Source organism: Stylophora pistillata, chromosome 13, assembly GCF_964205215.1.
Source record: "Stylophora pistillata chromosome 13, jaStyPist1.2, whole genome shotgun sequence".
NCBI classification, from domain to species: Eukaryota; Metazoa; Cnidaria; class Anthozoa; order Scleractinia; family Pocilloporidae; genus Stylophora; species Stylophora pistillata.
The window spans coordinates 1,842,471-1,863,522 of record NC_142531.1 but is presented as its reverse complement, the minus strand read 5'-3'; the positions used below and the strand labels follow the sequence as shown (position 1 = coordinate 1,863,522).

General features: G+C 35.9%; 1 protein-coding gene and 1 long non-coding RNA gene across 3 annotated transcripts; one reads left to right on the top strand and one right to left on the bottom strand.

Moving 5' to 3' along the window:
- The first annotated feature begins 87 nt into the window (after window positions 1–87).
- LOC111344859 (uncharacterized) lies at window positions 88–5,469 on the top strand. Its single transcript, XR_002696206.2, has 2 exons — window positions 88–1,928; window positions 2,493–5,469. It is a non-coding gene; the product is annotated as an uncharacterized LOC111344859 (long non-coding RNA).
- A 2,880-nt stretch (window positions 5,470–8,349) lies between these two features.
- Window positions 8,350–21,027, bottom strand: LOC111344868 (synaptic vesicle 2-related protein). Of its 2 annotated transcripts, none has more exons than XM_022952134.2 (16): window positions 20,611–21,027; window positions 19,276–19,373; window positions 18,592–18,690; window positions 18,320–18,391; window positions 18,094–18,218; window positions 17,771–17,834; window positions 16,514–16,639; window positions 15,964–16,092; window positions 15,767–15,843; window positions 15,238–15,329; window positions 12,360–12,455; window positions 11,943–12,054; window positions 11,553–11,634; window positions 10,666–10,755; window positions 9,647–9,760; window positions 8,350–9,454 (listed from the first exon to the last, which is right to left on the bottom strand). In XM_022952134.2, exons 1-16 carry the CDS (start codon window positions 20,732–20,734, stop codon window positions 9,446–9,448), a joined length of 1,509 nt encoding a protein of 502 aa, XP_022807869.1. In that variant the 5' UTR covers window positions 20,735–21,027; the 3' UTR covers window positions 8,350–9,445. The 2 variants fall into 2 exon arrangements, with proteins under 2 accessions (XP_022807869.1, XP_088598931.1); XM_088742805.1 differs by having other exon boundaries at window positions 19,076–19,373; window positions 20,611–20,638.
- Between the last annotated feature and the right edge of the window lie 25 nt (window positions 21,028–21,052).

Sequence of the window (21,052 nt, the reverse complement as noted above, 5' to 3'; positions counted from 1 at the left end):
CCTCCGGCACTTTTGATTTCCGTTTCCCACTTTTTATCACTTTATTACTAACCACTGTTGACTGATGATTAATGCATTATTGCATTTGTCTTCCGCTTCGCACCCTAGATATATGTCCTTTCCTCACCTGCACCCCTTCCCCCTATTTTTTCACTACTCCCCCTTACCATAATCTCCTTTGGGTCCTTATAATTCATTTTGTTTTTTTTGCTTAGTCAACGAGCAGATCAAAATTAAGACTCTTTCTTGTATTCTGGTAACTACGTTTGCCTTACCAAGGAGATCCCGTCAAGTTGTCGCCCTTCCTCTCTGGTCTGGTTTATCAAGAGGGAGACAGGGTGGGGAGACTGAGAAAATGCCACTTTTCAGATAAAAAAAAAAAACGCTAGCCTAGTGTTCTTTTGTTCTTGTTTTTCTCGTTGCCATGTTCCCACCAATAACGTAGCTCCATTTTCTGCCTTTAAAAGCACGCACAACCCACAATTCCTCTATTCGCTCCGACGAAGGGCTAACGCTCGAAACGTCAGCTTTTGTAATCGTTGCGGTGGCCAATTTACCATTTCAACTTTGTTAATATATCCAAATTATTTCGTTACCCCCACCGACGCAGCCCCAAACAGTTTCTTTAGAAACTATCAGCCTTTATTCTTTTAATATGCTTCAACAGAAAAAAGTACTTAGATGCTGCTTTTTAATAAACTCCTTTATTTTCCATGACTAATGTTTTTATATCCAAGCATGATAAAAACTAAGAAATTTATGGAGTTGGTACAATTTACTTAAAACCCTGAAAAACTTTTTTTTTTAGTTCATAGTCGGCGAAGACAGCTAGTTAGCAAAATAAGGAAGCTGTTAATGATCATATGTGTTTGTGACGTAATGGTGTGAATCCAGCTTTTAGATCAAATTGTTCTGAGCTCAAGTTCCGGCATCGCGATAGGAGAAGATGTTTTTTTTTTGCTTTTTAACGTAATGCATGTATCACGATTTCAAAATATTTCAGCCTGCTTGCCATATTCTGGGAAACATCTACAACTTAACTAAAAGCAAAAGGCTTTGGTGCATCGTTTTGCTCTGAGTCGAGTACTCAGAAACTATCGTCAGTAAATTTCTTTTCCGGGAAAATGTTGGGGTATTCTTTCTATTTCTTTCTATATTCTAAATATAGTTTCTTTACTCTTTTGGCCCCTTAGAACGGCTAACATCTAATTTCTCCTTACGTTATACATTGTAACCCCTGAATCACACATCAAGGTCACGAGAATAAAGGAAATGATCACCAACTAAAGAGATTATTGATTGTTTAATAAATTCTCCTTGTCAGCACCTTAGGAAATTAAAAGAGAACAGTATGGAGAATATGCATACTGATGTTAGGGTGTAGAGGGTTAAAGAAGTTGTAAGATTACCGGTCTTACGCCTGCATACCAATTTTTCAAACCAGAAAATGCTTAAGTTTCCGTTTCCTTGATATTCCATACGCCACGGAACCTTGACAATTTTTTTGCACGAAGTATTTTCTCTGTTGTTTCTTCCTTTATTTCCCATAACTCCTTGATACTGACTCCAAATATTTAGTATTGGATTGTGTAGTATTCTTAACCCCGCTAACCTTCCCAGAGCGTTTCCTATTAGAATTGGTTTTTATTATTATTATTTTTTTTTAATGCAAGCTTTCCACCGATTACAACATGCAAGTGGGTTTTATTTTACCTGGGCTCTCATTTACATACTAAAAGGGCGTGCAAACGCATTTTTCAGTGATTGGTTTATTTTCCTAATCCATATTCATGTTCTACGTTACAGTTTGTGTCAAACCAAACTACCTGTGAATGGACGAAGACGGGTTACTGTGCAGGAAAGTTTAACCAAAAGTTTGCTTGAAGTCTGAAAGCTGCCGAAACGACTCAACCTTGTTACATTCATAGGTGAGTTTCGTTTTCGTATAAATTATTGGTTTCAATTTTATTTCCCCAAACTGCAGTCGAAATAACCAAACTTTCTTAACACGTGCGCTTACGGATCGCTTGAAGCTTCGTCTCTGACTTTGTGCCGTTCTCAGGAGAAAGTTGCTCTATTTCTTTCGTAATTAAAAACCAACCAATTGTGTTCTAAAGATACAACTAAGACTGGTTATATTTTGGGTGAAACTACCTTTAATTAAGCCATGATCTGAAATTCGTATGAAAAAGGATTGACTTGTGTACACATCAAAGTTCAACACAGCCACGTGCGTTTGATGTGATTGCTATTCCTAACGCACAGAGGAACTGCGTAGGAAAATTTCTTAGAAGTCTTGTTAAAAAAGTATTTAAAATAGGTTATACTCCTCTTTGCCACCAAGAACTTCATTTTGCGTCTGAAGTACCATTCGCTCTACAAGTTATTTTACTCGCGCTCCAACAGCCATTTGCCAATTGCAGATTACTTGTAAAGCTTTACAACAATTAGATAAATGACTACTTTAAATCTTTTCCTATTTCTGTTTACAGGAAAACGGGAAATAAAGTCAGAACACAAGAGGACAAAGTGCAATAACTGAGAGTAGAGGAAACTCTGCAAAGATAAGAATTTACATATTTACGACATTTTTCCGTGGTACAGATTTTGCAGCTCTACACAAAATTCAATTTTTTATACTCTTAAAAAGAAAAACGGACAAGAAAGAAAAAAAGATCAAGCAAAATTAAACAAAACATTTTAAGCCTTGGGTGATCTCATTGAACGAGTTCAACTCGACAGTCTCGAGGAGAGAGGGTAGATCCAAGGAGCTCGTCTGAGTGGCGATCTTTTTAGCTTTACAACCAACTAAAAAACACATAAATTAAGTTTCTTGAGCTTTTTCCTTTGTGCAAGCTGCAGTCATCAGTACCATTAGAATAGACATTTTTAAGGTGGCACTGTAAAAAACAAGGTACTGTCAAGAAAAATCTGAATATTGAAACAAGCATAGATCTTTCCGAGGAACTGAAAAACGTTCTGAAAAAGGCTGTGGCCTTTGCTGACAAGGCAACAATTTCCTCGGAACTAAAAAATTTTTATTTGGAAAACTAATATCATTTCACGGGCAATTTGTTGAGACGTTACGCACCACCTTGCGCGAAGAAGACAAGCCAAAGGCAAGTTCATAAAATTGTGTCAATACATTAATCAGTGCCACCTTACTGTCTAATATGACAAGAGAACACTTGGCAACCAAAACTTACATCGGTAACAAAAATTATTCTGTTTACGTAAAAAAATAGCTATTTATTTACGAACTGAACATGACTTGCACTGGCTTAGTAACGCTACGTACATACATTTGACGTTCTTTACTATAACGAAACTCCCACCATCATCCAACGACCACATACAATATGGGATTAACTTTTAGACTACATTCCAAACAGCGACCGACAACGGTTTACGAAACCTGACACATACCGACAGATTACTTCAGTAAGCACTCTCCTACACCTTGACTTTACACAAGGCTTTGCCTATTCGGAGTCTACAGTTGCGAGCATAAGTAATTTACAACGAACTGGGAAATTAATCTGACGAAAACAAATACCTTGATATTTTCTCAAGTTTTTACCATGACGACAACCTCCTAGGACGAAATATTGACTTGACTTTTGAAATCTACTGATTACGCTGCAATGTCTGTACCAGATATCGTGGGCTCGTCCGTAACCATCAACTGAATTCTAGAGTCGACAATGTACGATAGTTACTGACCAGTTACTGTCACCGACATTCGACTGCCACTCACAAATTTAACCAGTGACTGTCTTATAGCTATTGATTAAAAAACAAAATAAAACTCGAATGATTTACGTAAAGCTCACTTGTCAACGTTCTCTTGTCGTTTTGTTAGTTTAGTGTATAAAACCTCTGTCTGGCTCAGAGTATTCTAAAATAAATTTCGTTTAACAGCGTTGATATGACGTTATACAGACCACTCGCAAATATTATGAAGAAGGAAAGAAAACAATACAAAAAAAAACAAGGAGAATTTCTAGTTTAAATTTGACTATTAAGAAATAGGTTAATATTACTTTGAAACAGAAGATGACGCATTCCAAGATTTATTTTATCATGACTGAAGGAATTTTTCGAGGAAAAGGAAGCAGGATTCTTAATCAGTTCAAGTTAAAAGTTACTCACGAATTTAGTTTGGGTCTGGAATTCCCAACGTACTTGAAAACTAGGGGGATCAAATTGTCTGTTCGACAAAGCTCCAACTTGACGATGCTTAAGAATTAATGCTTTGTTTGAAAGAATCTGATCTATTGGCACAATTAAATTACACAAGTGTTTCCCATCGAAGTTTGTCTGGAAAGTGCCTGTTTTTGTTCATTTTAATTTCAATTTCACTAATGGAGTAAAAATCGAAGACCTGAATAGAATTGTTTGATGTTTTGCGACTTAATTATGGTCTGTACAACCCATTTCAAAGTGTTTTCGTGGATGGTCACATTTCGCGTAAAATGTTTCCTTCAAAACTATTCTTTAAGGACTTTGAGCTAGTCGTAGGGTTTTATCATATTACTTGCAACTTAGAGAGACATGTTTCAGCCAAAAGTTAATGCAACACAGGACTGTAGGTAAAGTTTGAAGATTGAAATCGGAACTTCTCGGTGAAGAATACAATTTGACTCGACAAATTCATTGATTGTCTGAGTCTTTGACACTGAAAGGAGAAGAAAGCAGTTCAAAATTATTTTAACTCCAACACAAATTTATTATTTACAAATATGGATCAGCTCGCGTCAAATGTCCTGTGAAACTAAACAAAAACCGTATGGCTGAAAAATGTCTGTCTTATAGCAAAATGGCAATTGAGCTTTACGCGTAAAATTTCAAGTCGACATTTAAAATTGGCAAAAAAGGAGTTCTAAAACACGCCAATTTGCAGTGCACTAAAAGAAAGCTTGCCATTTTTCCCATTGTAAAAGTAGAGTTTATCATCTTGTGCAAAAAAAAAAAACAAATTCAAAGACTAATTACTCGGAGAAAAAGTCGTCAAATCTTAAAAAAATAAAACGAAGGGCTGTTTCATAGTTTTTGTGTGAAAAAATTTTGCACAAGGTGATGTTCATATCTAGTTTGACGGAAAAATTCAGAGGAAGGCATTTTGTGCAAATTGCTCCAAATTTTCCCGCCAAAAGTCTTAGTACATATTTAAACGCATTTTTCTTGACACGTTTTGGATTATTTAACGGAAAATCACTTATCTAATTAAAGAATATTAGGAGAGAATAAAACAATGAAATGACAAAATACTTGTATTGTTTGACTGATATCTTGAGAACGAAAAGAAAGATTAGAAAATAAAACACTACACAATGAGTTATTGACTTATTTAATACCAAATAAAAATACAGCGCATGCATTTTTACCTAAGTTTTTTGGCGGGAAAATTTAAAATTCTGAACAGGGGTTACCTTAGTGAGCAAGAATCAAATAAAAAATTCGACTTTATTCCTGAATCTATTCCAAAATTTAACCGGCTTGAACTTTCATGACAATCCTTAAAATAAAATCTGGCGAATTTGTCCTCAAAGAATGAAACTGTATGCAAGAAATTTTGGATAACCAATCAACAATCCTAGCTGCAATTCGTTTCAAATATCCGCCTGGAACTAGTCTGTCGAATGTGTGGTTGTCTTTGAGTCTTGCTTGACATGAAACAACACGGTCTGAACTGGGAAAAAAGAACAGATGAAAAATTAATTCTGGGCACAAATAAATTCATGGAAGCAAACCATAACATGAAAACTAAGTAAGAGTACAAGCTAAAAGCAAACAGTAAATCTTAGAACACAGTTTTACAAAAATTTGCATTTGTTCTGCACGTGCACAAATATGGTGCTCCGTAAAAGCTTCAATACGCAGTAAATAAACCCTGATAGTTTTCCTCCAGACTCGTTTACCGCATAAAGATTGCGTACTTCTAATTGGCCTTTTAATTTCAATTTCTAGCATTAAATTTAATTAAGTTCCACCCAGCGAGCAACATGACTTCATAAACATTTTCTTTTTCTAATTCTCAGGTTACTGTTGCCTCAAATATTTTTCTCTGATCTTTTCCGATTATATTCGTTTAGATTTATTTCTTGCAGCCAAGATTTTTCAGAAGAAAAATTGACTTTGATGTCGTTCAAAATAATAAGAAACGTTAAGATTTTGTAGAGGAAATAATACCTGATATAATTTCGTTAGAAAACACGAAGTTCAAAATTATCTCAAGAGCTTGGTGTCGATATTTGTTTTTCGGCAAGATTTCAGTGGAACGCCATACTTCATTATACACACGGTTACTTGTTAAAAGAAAACAATGGCCGAAATAGTTTACCTTTGGGACTACTGGGGTTGTACAGTAATTTTTTTTGTTCTTCCTTTTTAACAAATAATACTATTTCAGCCCTGTTACCGTCTGTTTTTCATCTGAAGACTCGAAAACATCTCTTTTTCCACTTACATAACCAAGTTGCTAGATTCACAGAACGGATAAAGAAACTATAGGTGGTTTGAACGTTACGTCATGGCCGCCATGTTGGTGGACGTAAACAATGGATATCTCATTAGCTTCCTTTGTTCGTCCACCAGCATTTGTTCCTTTCACCATTGTTACCTGTGTCTCTAGAGATTGGTTGCAAACCACCTATAGACCTTGTATGTTTTGTTTACCATTTCAGGTCTCAAGAGAATCCTTTATCTTTTGTAAAATATGCGAACAGATGAACTGGAAGAGTAAATTAGAAAGAAACAGATCTCTCGAGTCTTGATGGCCTCAAATGAGTAAACAAAACTTACAAGCTAAAGGGGTCAAATTTCAGTGTTCTCGTTCACTCATTGCCCAGAAAAGCACCCACATAAAACAGTTGACAAGGAGCTTCCCTTAAATAACGATATATTCGTACGATAATACTTGCTTAAATAAAACAACCAACTTACCGTTGAAAGTAAATGCATCCCAAATCTTTTCCTGTGCTCAGCAGATCTGATCATCTCCTCGTGAACAGTTCCAACTGTACAAGAGAACATGATTGTTAAAGCTGGCCAAGTAAAGAATGTTAATTAGGTAAAGCTAAGTACAGTCTCAGACGTGTCAATAGGGCGAGGGATAAGAGAATCCTTATCGTTAGAATTCATTTCATCACTTAGTTGCAAGTATTTTTCTGAGGAAATTAATATAAATACTAGTATTTTCTCTAAAATTTTCTCTCTTCCACCGAAATCCTCAAGTTATATATACATTAACAGACCAATCCGTATGCTATATGTACCTTTACAGACCAAACAACTTAATACTGTAAAAATAATAACTAGGTTTTCCATCCTTGACATAAGTACCCCTCCCAGTAATATAGCATTTTCAGGTCTGGTTAAGAAAATTAAGCGTTGGTGAGAAACAATCCCATCGCTGATAATCCCTGTCTAACAGCTAAGTTTATTCCCAACTGTATTAACACAGAAGCTACTACCACCCCAAAAAGACTGATAAAAAACAAAAGAAATTCATCAAATTTAAAAGCATAAAAAATTTGCAAGAGGAATATTTTCTTTTACCCTCTGCAAGCCTGCAATTGCCGCCCGCGACCCCTACATTTCTCTGAGGTAAATATTAAGAAAGACTCATCATTACTAGTGTCAGGTTTTATGTTTTTGTAACTTTTCGAAAGATAACATTTCACTTGGTGAGAAAGAAGTGATCCCAGCCTATCCCACAACCCCCCTCTTCCCCCTCCTGCTCTGACCTCACACCCCCCAAAATGCAAACGAAGATGATCGATTCCACCATTCATCTAAAACCACTAGTTATTTCTATGGACTAAAATTATTTGTCGCCAACAAAATACATTAACCATTCACCAGAAACAAACGTGAAGAATACAGTATAATCTGTTACCTTTCAAGTATTTGTTTCCAAATCCTTGACTTTCTTGGTCATGTCACGTCTACGTGTAACTTGGCGGTTATCAGTCCAAAACTGAGTTATTTGAAAGTCAGAACTCCACGTGTACCTGCGAAATTCTTCTTCCAAACATACTATCCCCTTCCAAAGTCGAAAACACTGATGTAAGAGAGCTCTTTGCCAAAAATAACATTATCACGCTAACGGCTCACAGTTGTCCGCCATGCTCGTTGGCAAAGATGAATAATTTAACATTAATTACCTGTAATTTGTTCATAAAATTTTTTCTTGACGTTTCTAAGCGAAAACGTGCAGTTCCTGCTTTGAAATGCAAATTTATAAGTGGCTATGTTTTAATTTCAACGACAAAAAAAAATCACGGTTCAGAGAAGTCAGTTCTCATAATCTGCAATTCAGATATGAAACAGAAAAAAAGACAGCAATAACGCTATTCAACCAATATTTATTTACAAAAACCTCACCAGAAAGTTGACTCATCTTTGCATTTCAAATATACCGATAAATATTTTTTTAGTCCACGGTTTCACGAAAACTACCTTCCGTTAATCATAATGTATTCTAAATATCCTTCAATCTGTAACACTGCAAATGAAAGAGAATTCGACTATAATTGCTACACCATATTTTTATAAAAGGTAATAAAATTTTGATTACCCTTACCAATTTAAAACTAACTTATGCATACATATGTTGAAAACAACAGAGTTCAACTTGAAAACTTCTTAAATCCACAAGAAATAATTACAATTAAATAACCTAATAATCAATAATTTATTATCAATTTTCCAATAATAAGGCCAGTGACAGATGCCTACCGATCATCTGTGAGCAATTAGTGAATGGAAATACTTCAAGAGGTAAAAATTTTTTTTATACAAAGAGACAAAAATGCTGATATAATATTTAATAATGTTAAACTATTCTATAGCATCCACTGATATCTTTTTCTGCAAATCATTCTTACCTCAGTATTATCATTACATTTAAATATCGCTTATAGCGCCTTAATTTAATCTCCTCATGACAATAACAATAAATATTAGCAGGCTTATACATAACTTAAGACAGAGTCCTTGCTTTAGTTGTGGACCTTCATTTAACAGAGTGTTGTCACAGTCAAATGTGATTCAGCTTTCTTATGAGCCAAAAATATTAACCATACTTGATGTTTTTGAGCTCTCCTTTGCTGTCGCAAGCTCAAAGTTATGGGAACAAAGTCTGAGTCAGTGACAAACAAATGTCCGCTTTACAAACTCTTTATGATGGCCAATTCACATTATCAACTCAGTTGATAAAACCAAATTATTTTACAATACCCCAACCCCTCCCCCCCCCCTCCACTCACTGACACGGCACTACAATTTCTTTAGAAACTTACAACACCTTTAAAACTACTGTTGACTGTGCATCTGATCGTACAAGTTCAAATTGAGTGTTACTGGAAATTAAACCATGATTTTTCAAATCAAACTACTAATTATTCAACTATAGTGTTCTGAAGGAGTAGATTCATTTTTGTCACATTTCCTAAAAGAAAAAAAAGGAAGACAAAGAGGAGTGTGTCAGAATCACCTCCACTCCATAAAGCACTACAAGAACTCAAGAAATACCAAACGCTTCTTTTTGAACTGCAAACAATTTCTATATATCAAAAAGCTGAAAGTAAGAGAAGGAATCAAAGAAATAAAAATGGAATTTGAGACATTTAGATGCACCCACCTGCATTGGGCGTCCCTTGGTTTCATAAGGCAGCAGTAGTGTAGCCACTAAAGACATCACACTAAGTGATATATAAACACTCAGAGACAAGTTCCATGACACTCGCAGCAATACCTGCGGCATATAACACAGAGAAAAAAACACTCAAATCAGGCTGTAACCCTTTACATCAGCATTTGTATTCTCCTCACTGTTCTATTTAAATTTCCCATAGAACTGACAAGGAGAATTTGTTTGACAATCAGGAGCTTCTTTAATTGTTGATCATTTCCTTTATTCTCATGCTGAAACAGCTGGGAAGTCTGCCATCCTCAGCCAGCTACCGTACTTTCATTTCACCTTATCATGAGCTCTGACAAAAACCCTGACTATTATTGGAAAACCATCAAACAAAATTTTGTACAGAGGCCATTCGGCAGTACTTGGTGGAACTGAATGCATCATTTGCCAAAAACAATTTTAGAAGTGTAAATCAATTCCTTTCTTGAAAATTTGCTTAAAAGATTCATGGAATGCTGCAGAAATTTTAACTGAATAGTTCCCAGTCTAGCATGTAATCTGATTAAACAACATGGCATGCACGATGACTGCCAGTATTTCTTATTTGTCATCTACTTTCAAACTTATTGACAGCCCCACTCGCGACTTTTACAGTTGATTCGAGGGAGACACTTTGGGGAGAAATTAGAAGCAAGCCACTCTTAGGGTTAAAGTAGTTTTAAAATTAAATTTTTAGTGCGCAGTGAACTTGCACGACACTCTCATCTATCAGATACAAATGTGAATAAATTGCGACTTGGTAATTTGAGTTAAAAAGGAGTCAAATGATCATCTATCAGTCACCAACTGAAATAGATGGATATCCAAAGAAATTGGTAAAGAACCCCTTGCTCTGACAAGCTTAGCACCAACAAATAGGAGGTCACTGTTCAACTGACAGGAAGGGACAGAAGGCTTCAACACTGGTTGGTAACCAAGGGGCCTATTGGGTATGACAGCTCTATTAATCCGTCCCCTACCTGAGCTATGTAAGGTGTTAACATTCCTCCAATACGAGCCCAGGTAGAACAAAACCCGAATCCTAATGATCGGATGACTGTGGGATAAACCTAAAAGTAAACCAAAAGACAAACAACAGAGAAGAAATTTTACATCAAGTGTCTAAAGAAAAACTGGATATATTTCTTGCAGCTGAGAATTTTCCAAAAAAAAAATTTAATTTGATGTCGACCAAAATAATCAAATACATTAAGGTTTTGTAGAGGAAATAAATCTGTTACCTGATATAATTATGTAAGAAACCACAAACTTCAAAATTATCTCAAGAGCTTGCTGTTGATATTTGTTTTCTGGCAAGATTTCAGTGAGATGCCATACTTAATTGTACATGATAACTTGATAAAAGAAAAACAATGGCTGAAACAGTTTACCTTTGGAACTACAGGAGTTGTACAGAAACCTTTTTTTGTTCTTCCTTTTCAATAAATAATACCATTTTAGACACCAGAAAAGAAATTTTACATTAAATGTCGAAACAACGACACAATTTCCAAACTTTTGTTCCTTTCAGTTGGATCTTTTGAAGACACCCATCCTCAGAGGGTGGATATTCAACTAAAAGTATCAAACTGGGGAAAAAAAATAATTATCCCCTCAAAGTAATCATAGAATGGCCCTCCACAGTTTCCCTTGAGAAAAAAAAAAATGAAAGTAAGATTTTCCACTGAAAGAAACAAATTCCACGTGAAAATTTTGACTAAGGAAATATACCACACAGCTCAAGGAATAGTAAACCATGCCTTAAATATTTCCATTGCTTGTCTGTGCATTTCTTATTCATTACCAAACATGTGCAACAATTGGCAGCATAAACAATCTGCACATATAACAAATACAAGAGCCTTACCTCGGGGGCATAAACAAAAAACCCTTGGAAGACACCTAATGACATCCCACGAGCCAAGAATAAAAGTACCAGCAATAAAGTTCTGTTGACAGAAACACAAGGTTAAAAATTTAAAGGCAGAAATGGTGGACAATATGAGCTGGAAATGGTTAGGTTATAGTTTTGACTCGTGCCCTTACTTGCTGCATCTTTTCAAAATACTTCATGTTTATCATCACACTTTTAAACTTACAAATCTTCCATCCATTCCCTACTCTATAATTAGAAAATGCACTGCTTGGAACACACATTTAATAGATTACTGGAGTACCATATTCATTATAAAGCTGACACGAGTCCTTAAGACCAAGCTACATAATCATACATTTTAACTGTAAAAACATAGCTTACCTCTCAGTACAAATAAACATGAGTCCCAAGCATGCAGCTATTATAAAGAACTCTCCAGCTAAAGTTTTCTTTCTACCAAGCCTCTCCATAAAGAGCATCGTAAACAATATTCCTGACAAAGAGAAAAAAAAACCTTTTACATACTTAACCAACATAAAACAAACAGCGATTCTCCATAAGTATGGCCCCCCTGAGTAAGAGCAGACTCAAATGGTTACATTAACTTTAAACTTTAGAAGTCAGAAGGTTGCAACCGTTAGTTACTCAGTACTAGCAGCTGAATTAGAAAGTAACCACAAGGTAGTAAGAAAATACTGAGTAAACTTTACATGTTGCAACAGTAGAGAGTTACAGGGGAGAGGGAGGGGGGGAAAGAGGGGGGGAAAGAGGGGGAGATGAAGGAGATTATGGACTTACCAGGGTACTCAGCTATTGTTGTCCAAAGAAGGTTCATATAATCATTGACTGTAAGAAGTTGGCAGCCACATCCAACAGTAGCAGTAGACAAACTCTCTAAAAAAAATTATAAAGAAAAAAATCTGAGGATGAATACAACAAAATGTTAGCACAGCTCTGTTGCAAAGCTCTGTCGACAATCTTGTCTTTGAGCTTTTCTGATTCTTAGCTCTCCATCCATAGCAATTCCTAGATGGTTGAACATATTGTCCACTACCAGAAAGATGAGCAAAATGTCTGATGATATTATATATTAATCCACTGAATAAGTTTCCAGTATTATATAATTTTCTAGTTTTTGAATTAGATGCTTTTGCTTTAACTGACAATCGTAATGAATTATGCCCAAAAGAAAAAAAACACAAAATAGTCGAGTGATATCCTTTGGGGCACATCCTTGGCTATTCCCCAGTTTCAGCGGATACTTTAATATTGATGAATGAGCTGCCAGTAATTGAATCCCCCAACATTGCAAGTTGTTACAAAGAAATATATGGTGAAAAGTTGTTTTGAAGTTCCAGAAAACAATTTTGGAGAGAGTTTGGCACCTTTACGCAGCCATTTTATCAAAAAGTGCCATGGTATGCCTGTGGTCTCGCGTAACGTGACGCACAGAAAACCATGTGCTTCAAGTTGTTGTTCTGAGGTGGCCATTAAAACCTGTTATCTATTGCCTTTAGCGTCTTTCTTTAGTCTTTGGGACCACTATTGTTACAAAAAGGATCGGAGCTGATCTGGGGAAAGTGTAAGTTTTTGATTCAATAACCATGAAAAATGTGTTAAAATCTACCCATTATTTATTTATTTATTTATAACAAATATTTAAAGAGGGAGCCCAGCTTGCCATAGCAGTTTTCAGTGAGGCCCTCAAAATTAACAATGTATAAAATAAGTAATCATGTATTTAATAAGTAAAAACTCACGGTTGAAATAAGAAATATGAAATATCTAAAATATGAAATATCTAAATTATGAAATATCTAAAATATGACATGAACAGAAAATAATAAAATCGATGTGCAAGAGATTACACACTAACAGAACCTATTAAAATTCAAAATATTTAAGAAATGAGATTTTAAAAGCATCATAGGGTAGACATTTCATGTCTTCTGGGAGGGAATTCCAGTCTGTCAATGCACAGTAGCTATTAACAGATCTGAGTAGACCCCAGTTCGTGTTTGATCTAACAGATCTAATAAATTCCTTGGAGTGAGTGTTATGGCTATGATAGTCTGTGCCTCGAGTAATCATACTGTTTCTTTCACTGTCATTTATAAGTTTATGCATAAAAAGACACCATTGCATTGATCTTCTGGATGATAGATTGATCCAGTTCATATCAAGAAGTGCTTGAATTGAAGAGGAATGTGTCGCTCATTCCACTACTAGCTTAGCTGCATTATTCTGAAGAACTTGAATAGAATCCATCAAAACTTTGTTATTTTTATCCCCCCATATGATACTTGCATATTTGAGAACAGGAATGACCATTGTTGACACACAGATCCTCCTTGCATAAACTTGTAGAAGATGCTTGATTCGTTTTAGCACACCTAGTTTCTCTGTTATTTTACTTTGTAGCTGTTCAATATGGTCATGCCAAGTAAGATGCTGGTTTATGATCACTCCGAGATACTTAAATCTGGTAACGTTCTCCAGTTGATCATTATTGGCTACAAGGGCTAAGTCATTGAATTGACTCAATCTGTTATGTCCTCCAATGACCATAAACTTCGACTTAGTAACATTTAGTGTCAGCTTACTATTATGTAACCAAGATGAAATAGCTGCCAAGTCTGCATTAAGCTTTGATTGCAAATTGGTTGGCGAGTTCTCATGACAATAAAATGCCATGTTATCAGCAAACATAGTCATCTTTGAGTGCCGCAGTTCAGATTGAACTCCATCAATATATACCAAGAATAACAATGGTCCCAGAATGCTACCCTGCGGCACTCCCATAGTGACTTTAGCTGGGGGGGACAATGCATTTATACACATTGTTTTTTTAACTCAACCAGTGAGATATGAGCGGAACCATTCTAAGCTTTTTCCTGCTACTCCTAGTGACTTGAGTTTGTTGATGAGGAGCAGATGATCGACAGTGTCGAACGCCTTGCGAAGGTCCAGGAACATTGTTCTCGTCACGCATCCTTTGTCCATACTTTCAAGGACTTGGTCTGTAAAGTCGATTAGGGGCAGTGGAAGTTGAACGCTTTAGTTGGAAGCCAAACTGTGATTGTGATAATAGTCTGTTTACTTCCAAAAAGGAACTTAACTAAAAATGTGCTGGTCTCTCTATGATCTTGCTTATAGTTGGTAAGATTGATATTGGTTGATAGTTATCTTTTACTGACTTATCTCCATCTTTAAATAATGCAATGACTTTTGCACATTTCCAGACTCTAGGAAACACTCCATCACTGAAGGATTTATTGATCAAACCAGTTAGTATTGGGGCGATGATGTCAGAAGCATCCTTCAACAGGCATGCTCTTAGCTTATCAAGTCCAACAGCTTTGTTAGGTTTTAAGGATTTAAGGATTTAAGTTCCCTCCTTGCATAAGACTTATGTGAAATCGACATCCCACAGTGGTCTAGTTGTCAGAGGAGATGGAAACTGTTTTTACCGTGCTATTGCTATCTGGGGGGATGAAATAGGTGATGAGAAACATGAAGTAATCCACATTCATCCACCACAAGCAAAAATATTTGATGGATTAGATATTCTATAGTAGTTACTTAATCCTTGGGTCATACCAAGTGAACCTTTGGATGTTGTCAGTCATTATTCTAAGACTTTCTATGTCTCAATCTTCATATCAAAGAAACAAACCTCTATCACATATACTCTCATCTGGTCTGACTTGCTGAAGAACTTGCGCTGACATTAACACAACACCATAGTACAAAAATCCAGAAGTGAACCTGTCAGAAACAGAAAAACCAGAAAATAAAATAAATCTCTTTAACTCACAGGTAATACATTGGATTAGTCTTTCTTTCAAACTGGTCCACTCATGAGAAGACACACAGGGCTTGCACTGTAAGTATCTCGGAGAGCTCCATACAATTCCTTATAATAAAATTATAAGGAATTGTAGAGTTTTTTTAGCATTAGTTGAGGCGCGGTGGGTGTTGTCACATATGATCCTCGCAAGGATCATACATGACAACACCCGCCGCGCCACGACTAACACTAAAAAAGCTCCATACAATTCCTTATAATAAAATTATAAGGAATTGTATAAAGCTCTCTGGGATACTTACAGAGCAAGCCCTGTGTGTCTTCTCATAGATACCTGTCAACCATTTCCAACAAATAAATCAAAATGTTAGAATAAAACTTAAAATTGTTAACTCACAAAGTTAGCCACAGAAGAAGGGTTGTCAATCTATATTCTGAGTTAAAAAGAACTTGGATTTTCCCTTGTTCAGCAGTCTGAAAACAAATTGAGTAAAAAACATAAGTGAAAAAAGAGGAAACCATATCATCATTATCAAACATGTTGGATATAACCAATCATTATTATTGTATAAATGGTTCTTGGAGAATATGTACCTCTGTCTCAATTTTAAGAGTTCCTGGTGGGAGCTTGGAGCCATTGATTCTGGCCATACGTTTCAATACCTCCATTCCCTCCTCTTTTTCACCTGCAGTAATCAGATACCGAGGTGATTCTGGCAACCACTAGGAAGGAACAAATATCTCCAGTTAATTACTGCAAAACAATGCATAATCATCGTACTTTTAAAAAAATGATAATTCAAAACTAATACCATGGTTGAATTAGTCATACAACTTATGTTTTTCACTTGTCAGCAAAGTGTATTGCCAGTCCCATTTTTTCTATCCTATGACAGACTAATTTATATGTAAACTTTGTTTAGAGTAAATATCAGTACTCTAACTTATAAAAAATAATAATAATAATTCAAACTTCTAGCTCGTGGTCTGAATAAAATAAAGTCTTAATGGAACAAATCTGGTGAAAGGAGTGTCTAGAGCAAAATCTCAGATATACAAAGATTAACTGTTACAACAGACTCAGCTGTTTCAAGGAATAGCAAGTGGATCATAACATTTGGAATTACTCATAACATTCACCTACCCTACATAAAATGATAAATATAATAACAGGGATTGTCGCAATAGCCGTCATCCACCTCCAGCCACGTGTGGGCATGACAATAAGCGCTACAACTACCATAAAAGTTGATCCAAGTGCCCAGAAAAACTGGAAACAGTCAAAAACACTTTCAGTAAGTATAGCTAACCGTCTCCCAGTTAGCTCAATGGATAGAGCGCTGGACTGCTGTGCGGGAGGTCGAGGGTTCGAGCCCTGGCCGGACCAACACTCAGGGTCTTAAAATAATTGAGAAGAATTTGCTACCTTTCTATAACATCAAGAAATGGTTAGATATTCTAGTCTTCTCGGATAGGGACGAATAAATGGAGGTCCTGTCTCCTTCAGGGTTAGGGGTAGGAGACGTTAATTTCCCACACACGAGATTACTGTGTGATGGATGTCCTCCCCTGGGGTGGGATGGGTGGGAGGGTGGACTAGCACGAATGGTGCGTATGTTCCTTTCTAGTCCTTCCCCACTGCAAAAATTAATGCAGTGAAAATGGAGTAAATTAGTAAATTAAATTAAATTAATCATATTTCAATGGTAAAGGATTTTTTTCATTCCTATTTCAATATTATACACTTCTATTTTCCATTTTTTCCATTGGGTTCAGAATTTTTTCTCATCTGGTAGTGCAGCTTATGAAAAATTTTTGTTGGCTTGCAAAAATTTAACAGTACATTGTAGCAAGGCATTGCTTTATGATTGCCTCCTGAAGCAAAAAGAGAGTAACAACGGGTTATCTCTTAGCCCTTTAACTCTCATGAGAGAACAAGATAGAATTTTTCCTTACAATATCAATACCACATCAAGCAGACAAGTGCTGAGAATAAAGAAAAATACTGATAAGTGGATCATTAGTTGATCCTACATCAAATTCTGAAAGACAGTAAAGAAAATTACGTACTGAATGCGATCTTGGGAGTGAAAGGGTTAAGAGAGCTAGAGTGGATAGGTAAATCTGATCCAATATCATCTTGAAAAAAGTCCAGAGTCAGGAGTAAATCACCAATTACCACTTAGATCTTTTCCCTGTGAGATTGTGTTTTAGTTTGATGTTCTTATGAAGACATTTTGACCTCCGCTGATGGACAATGTAATTAACATAAATAAAAAATTCATTCTGTAAGATTATGGACAGAAACACTAAAACACACATCAAATTTGTTAATAGATACTTTGCTGAAGGTAGCAAACAACTTCACTTTGTATTATGTATTAAAAAAAAAAATACTTACAGCAAGGCACAAGATGATGTATGACCTCATATGAATGGGAAGGAACTCAATTAGAAGTGTGTACCTACGGGTGCAAAGAGTAACAGTCCTTTAATTCTTGATTTTAGATTTTCCAAATCCATTCGTTAAAATTAATGGTCTCGTACAAAACCACTACTCTAAATTAAATAAAAAACCTCCGAACTAGTGGACCAGTTCTTGGATTTGAATGATTCATAAACCAGGCCTTTGAATATAATTCATATTCTATGTTCATGTGGCAGTTCTCTTCTGTTTGGTTTATTATCTCCCACTGGTTGGACATAACTCAAACTTTGACTTACATTGTTGGTATACCACCAATTCCAAATCCGACCAAGCATCTTAATGCAACAAGCCAGAAGTAATGCGGTGAAAAAGAACTAATGAAACCAAAATACCAGAGCCAGCTTGCACTTATAATAATCATCTGAAAGTAAACAACATTTCAAAAGTTGATATATGATGCATTAATCCGAAATTTACAAAGCAGCAATGTTGCGACATTGTTACTCAACCATGTTAACTTACACTTTTTCGTCCTAAATTGTCAGATAACCAGCCCCACACAGGACAGCCAACAGCCATACCAACAAAAACAATCTGTAATTGCAATTAGAAACAACTGTTAAAGCTACAGAACAAAAATAAAAAGTTTCAAATTGTGGGAAAAGCACATTGAAATAATACAGAGAGGGTACATTTTAACTCTTTCACTCTAGAGATTGAAGTATCATTTCTCTTAACTGTCCTCCACACATTTCTTATAATTGTTAGGAGTCTCGAATATTAAGAACACCCACTGTAGTAATGAAAGCCTCTTCCCATGATGACAAATGCCACAGACAGTGTACTGCTGGACTTAAAACCGCAAGCAACAAGAGTTCCAAGGAATCACACATCTAAAAGTTAGAAAATTCCACAAAGTGGATACACTTTTAGACTTGTGTTTTTTTTTTTCAGTTGTCATTAAATACTCTTTACAAACATAACTTAACAGTATTTACAATAAGACACAGAGTACTATCACTTCTTATGACACATTACTTCCTCCATCTAAAATTATTGTAATCACAAAATCTCCTGCTTCAAATGTTTCCCTCCTTTTAAGTTTCCATCTACTATTTTCCTTGTCTCAGACTATCGTAATAGATCCTAAAAAAATAAATATGTTAGGTAAAATCATAATACAACTGGTTTGGGAAATTGTGAATTAATGTAGAATTAACTCTACTATACAGGTGCCCCTCTTAACATACTAAACAACATAAAAAAAATCATGCTTACAGCAAAGTTCTAAAACTGATGGTAAGTATCCTTTAGACACCTATTTCTTTATATATTCCTATTTTTATACACTTATCATCCTAAAAGAAAAAATGAAAGAAAATCAAACATTTTATCTAGTGCTCTCAAAACATTTCTATATCCTGAAAAAAAATCTCACTTCAATGAAAGATAAACTGTGGCTACAAATGCAAACTTACATTGACAAAGCCAGCCATAAGAATGAGTAGGATCTGGAACTTTCCCATTCCAATTGCTTCCACAGCTTCTGACAAAGTGAATGTTTGTTCCACATATTCTGAAAAAGAGATAAAGTCTGATGACATATTCATCGGCAAAAGAAGTGAGACGAATAATCATCATTTCACCCGTACAGCCTTGTTCACACTTTCATTACAAAAAAACATCATAAATATAACCCCATATGAGGGCTGTATGAGATGGTACTAGGGCTTTTCAGCTATGCAAGATGGAAGCTGAGAGAAGGAAGGGGGAAAGAAGAAAGAGAAAAGAGCAGTTGTCATAAATCAAAATAGCTCTTGGTCAGGATGAACAGATCTTGCCACTTGGTTCATCCTTCACAAACTCAAGCCAAATGTTCTTCCATCCAGTCGCTCAGTCAACAGGTAAATCATAGGGACCTTAAACAATCAGGACAGCAATGGGTGAATGTAATTACTCTCTAGCTCTAACAACGCCAGACCTCATAAGATATGTGAGCAGCAGTTAGTTCCAAATAGAAACATAAATCATTTGTTACCAGGGTTCCCTCTCTCTGATTGAACAAATTTAGTGATTTCAAGTTGATGTTTTGCAGAGGACAGCTGAGAGATGAACAAAATTTTAAAACGCACTTGCTGAGGTATTGATGTGCTCATTGAATCTTTTATTGATGGAATTCTTGTTGCCGTCACCTTCATGGTTTGCTTAATTAAGGTCTTTTGCATGTGTTGGAGGGGCACTCCATAAATCTGACCAGAGTTTTGGGTTAATTCCTAGAGCTCTTAACCACATTCTCTCTCTCATTTAAGACATAATGAAAAAGAGGGGTAGGATGAGGATAAAACTTGTCAGAAACATTACAAAATTGTCCAATAAATATGCCACATATAAACACATTTAGTGATGCAAAACGAAGCTAGCCCACTTGCATGATTAATTTCAGTTGCGGATCTCAACAGTGTGGCTTAAAACCAAGTAAAGATGACCTGACGCGGTCAGATGTTCTGTAAGGAATCTAAATTTAACATTGATATAGTCAACCTTGTATTAGTGTGATTAGTTTACCTAACTTAATAGGCTAACGTTCACCCTTAAACGTAAAAACTGCTCGTGTAAATAAATGAATGTATATTAATAATTTAAAAAAATCATAATAGCGTTATTTTTTTCCTTGACAGCTTCCGAGAATCAATTGGTTTAATAATTTCCTTAAAAAAATTTTCAGAAATAACACTAACGAAAGCGAAGGCGGTCTCCAAAGTTCCATGAACTCTTCGTTGTGCGAAAACTCTGAGTTTTGATGGAGCACTTACCATTGTTATCGTTATGTTCTTTCAATGACTCGTAGTTGGGACGCTGGGTTTTCGGGGGCCTCAGCTTTTCTCCTGTCATTTCTTCAGCATCCTTCAATTCTAGTTCAACACCGTTTTTAGCCATGTCTAACGTTAACAAGTAATTTTCCACAACGAACACGTCAAGCCAATAATAGCCCGGGGGGGAAACTGTTTAATTATATTTCTTGACCTTGAACTCCTGTAGTGACGCTTTGTTACTACGACTCTGTGGGTCGTTTAGTTCTGTGAAGGCTAAAGCAAAGGCCTCTTGGCCAACCCATTGTCTTCCGTAGATAAAACACAATTTCTGGAGTCATCGTTCCATTTGAAAGTCGCTGTTAATTTGAAGAACTTAAACAATCCCCGCCAACAAAAGAGCAGCCACACTAAATATGAGTGGAGACTGGAAAGAGTTGCGCGC

What these genes read in the sequence shown, in the direction of transcription:
- LOC111344868 (XM_022952134.2), bottom strand. Translation starts at nt 20,734, where the DNA reads ATGGCTAAAAACGGTGTTGAACTAGAATTGAAGGATGCTGAAGAAATG. An exon ending in ACAATTTAGGACGAAAAAGT is followed by an intron (nt 18,219 to 18,319) that starts GTAAGTTAACAT and finishes GTTTACTTTCAG; the next exon opens with ATGATTATTATAAGTGCAAG. An exon ending in ACATCATCTTGTGCCTTGCT is followed by an intron (nt 16,640 to 17,770) that starts GTAAGTATTTTT and finishes GACTGTTTCCAG; the next exon opens with TTTTTCTGGGCACTTGGATC.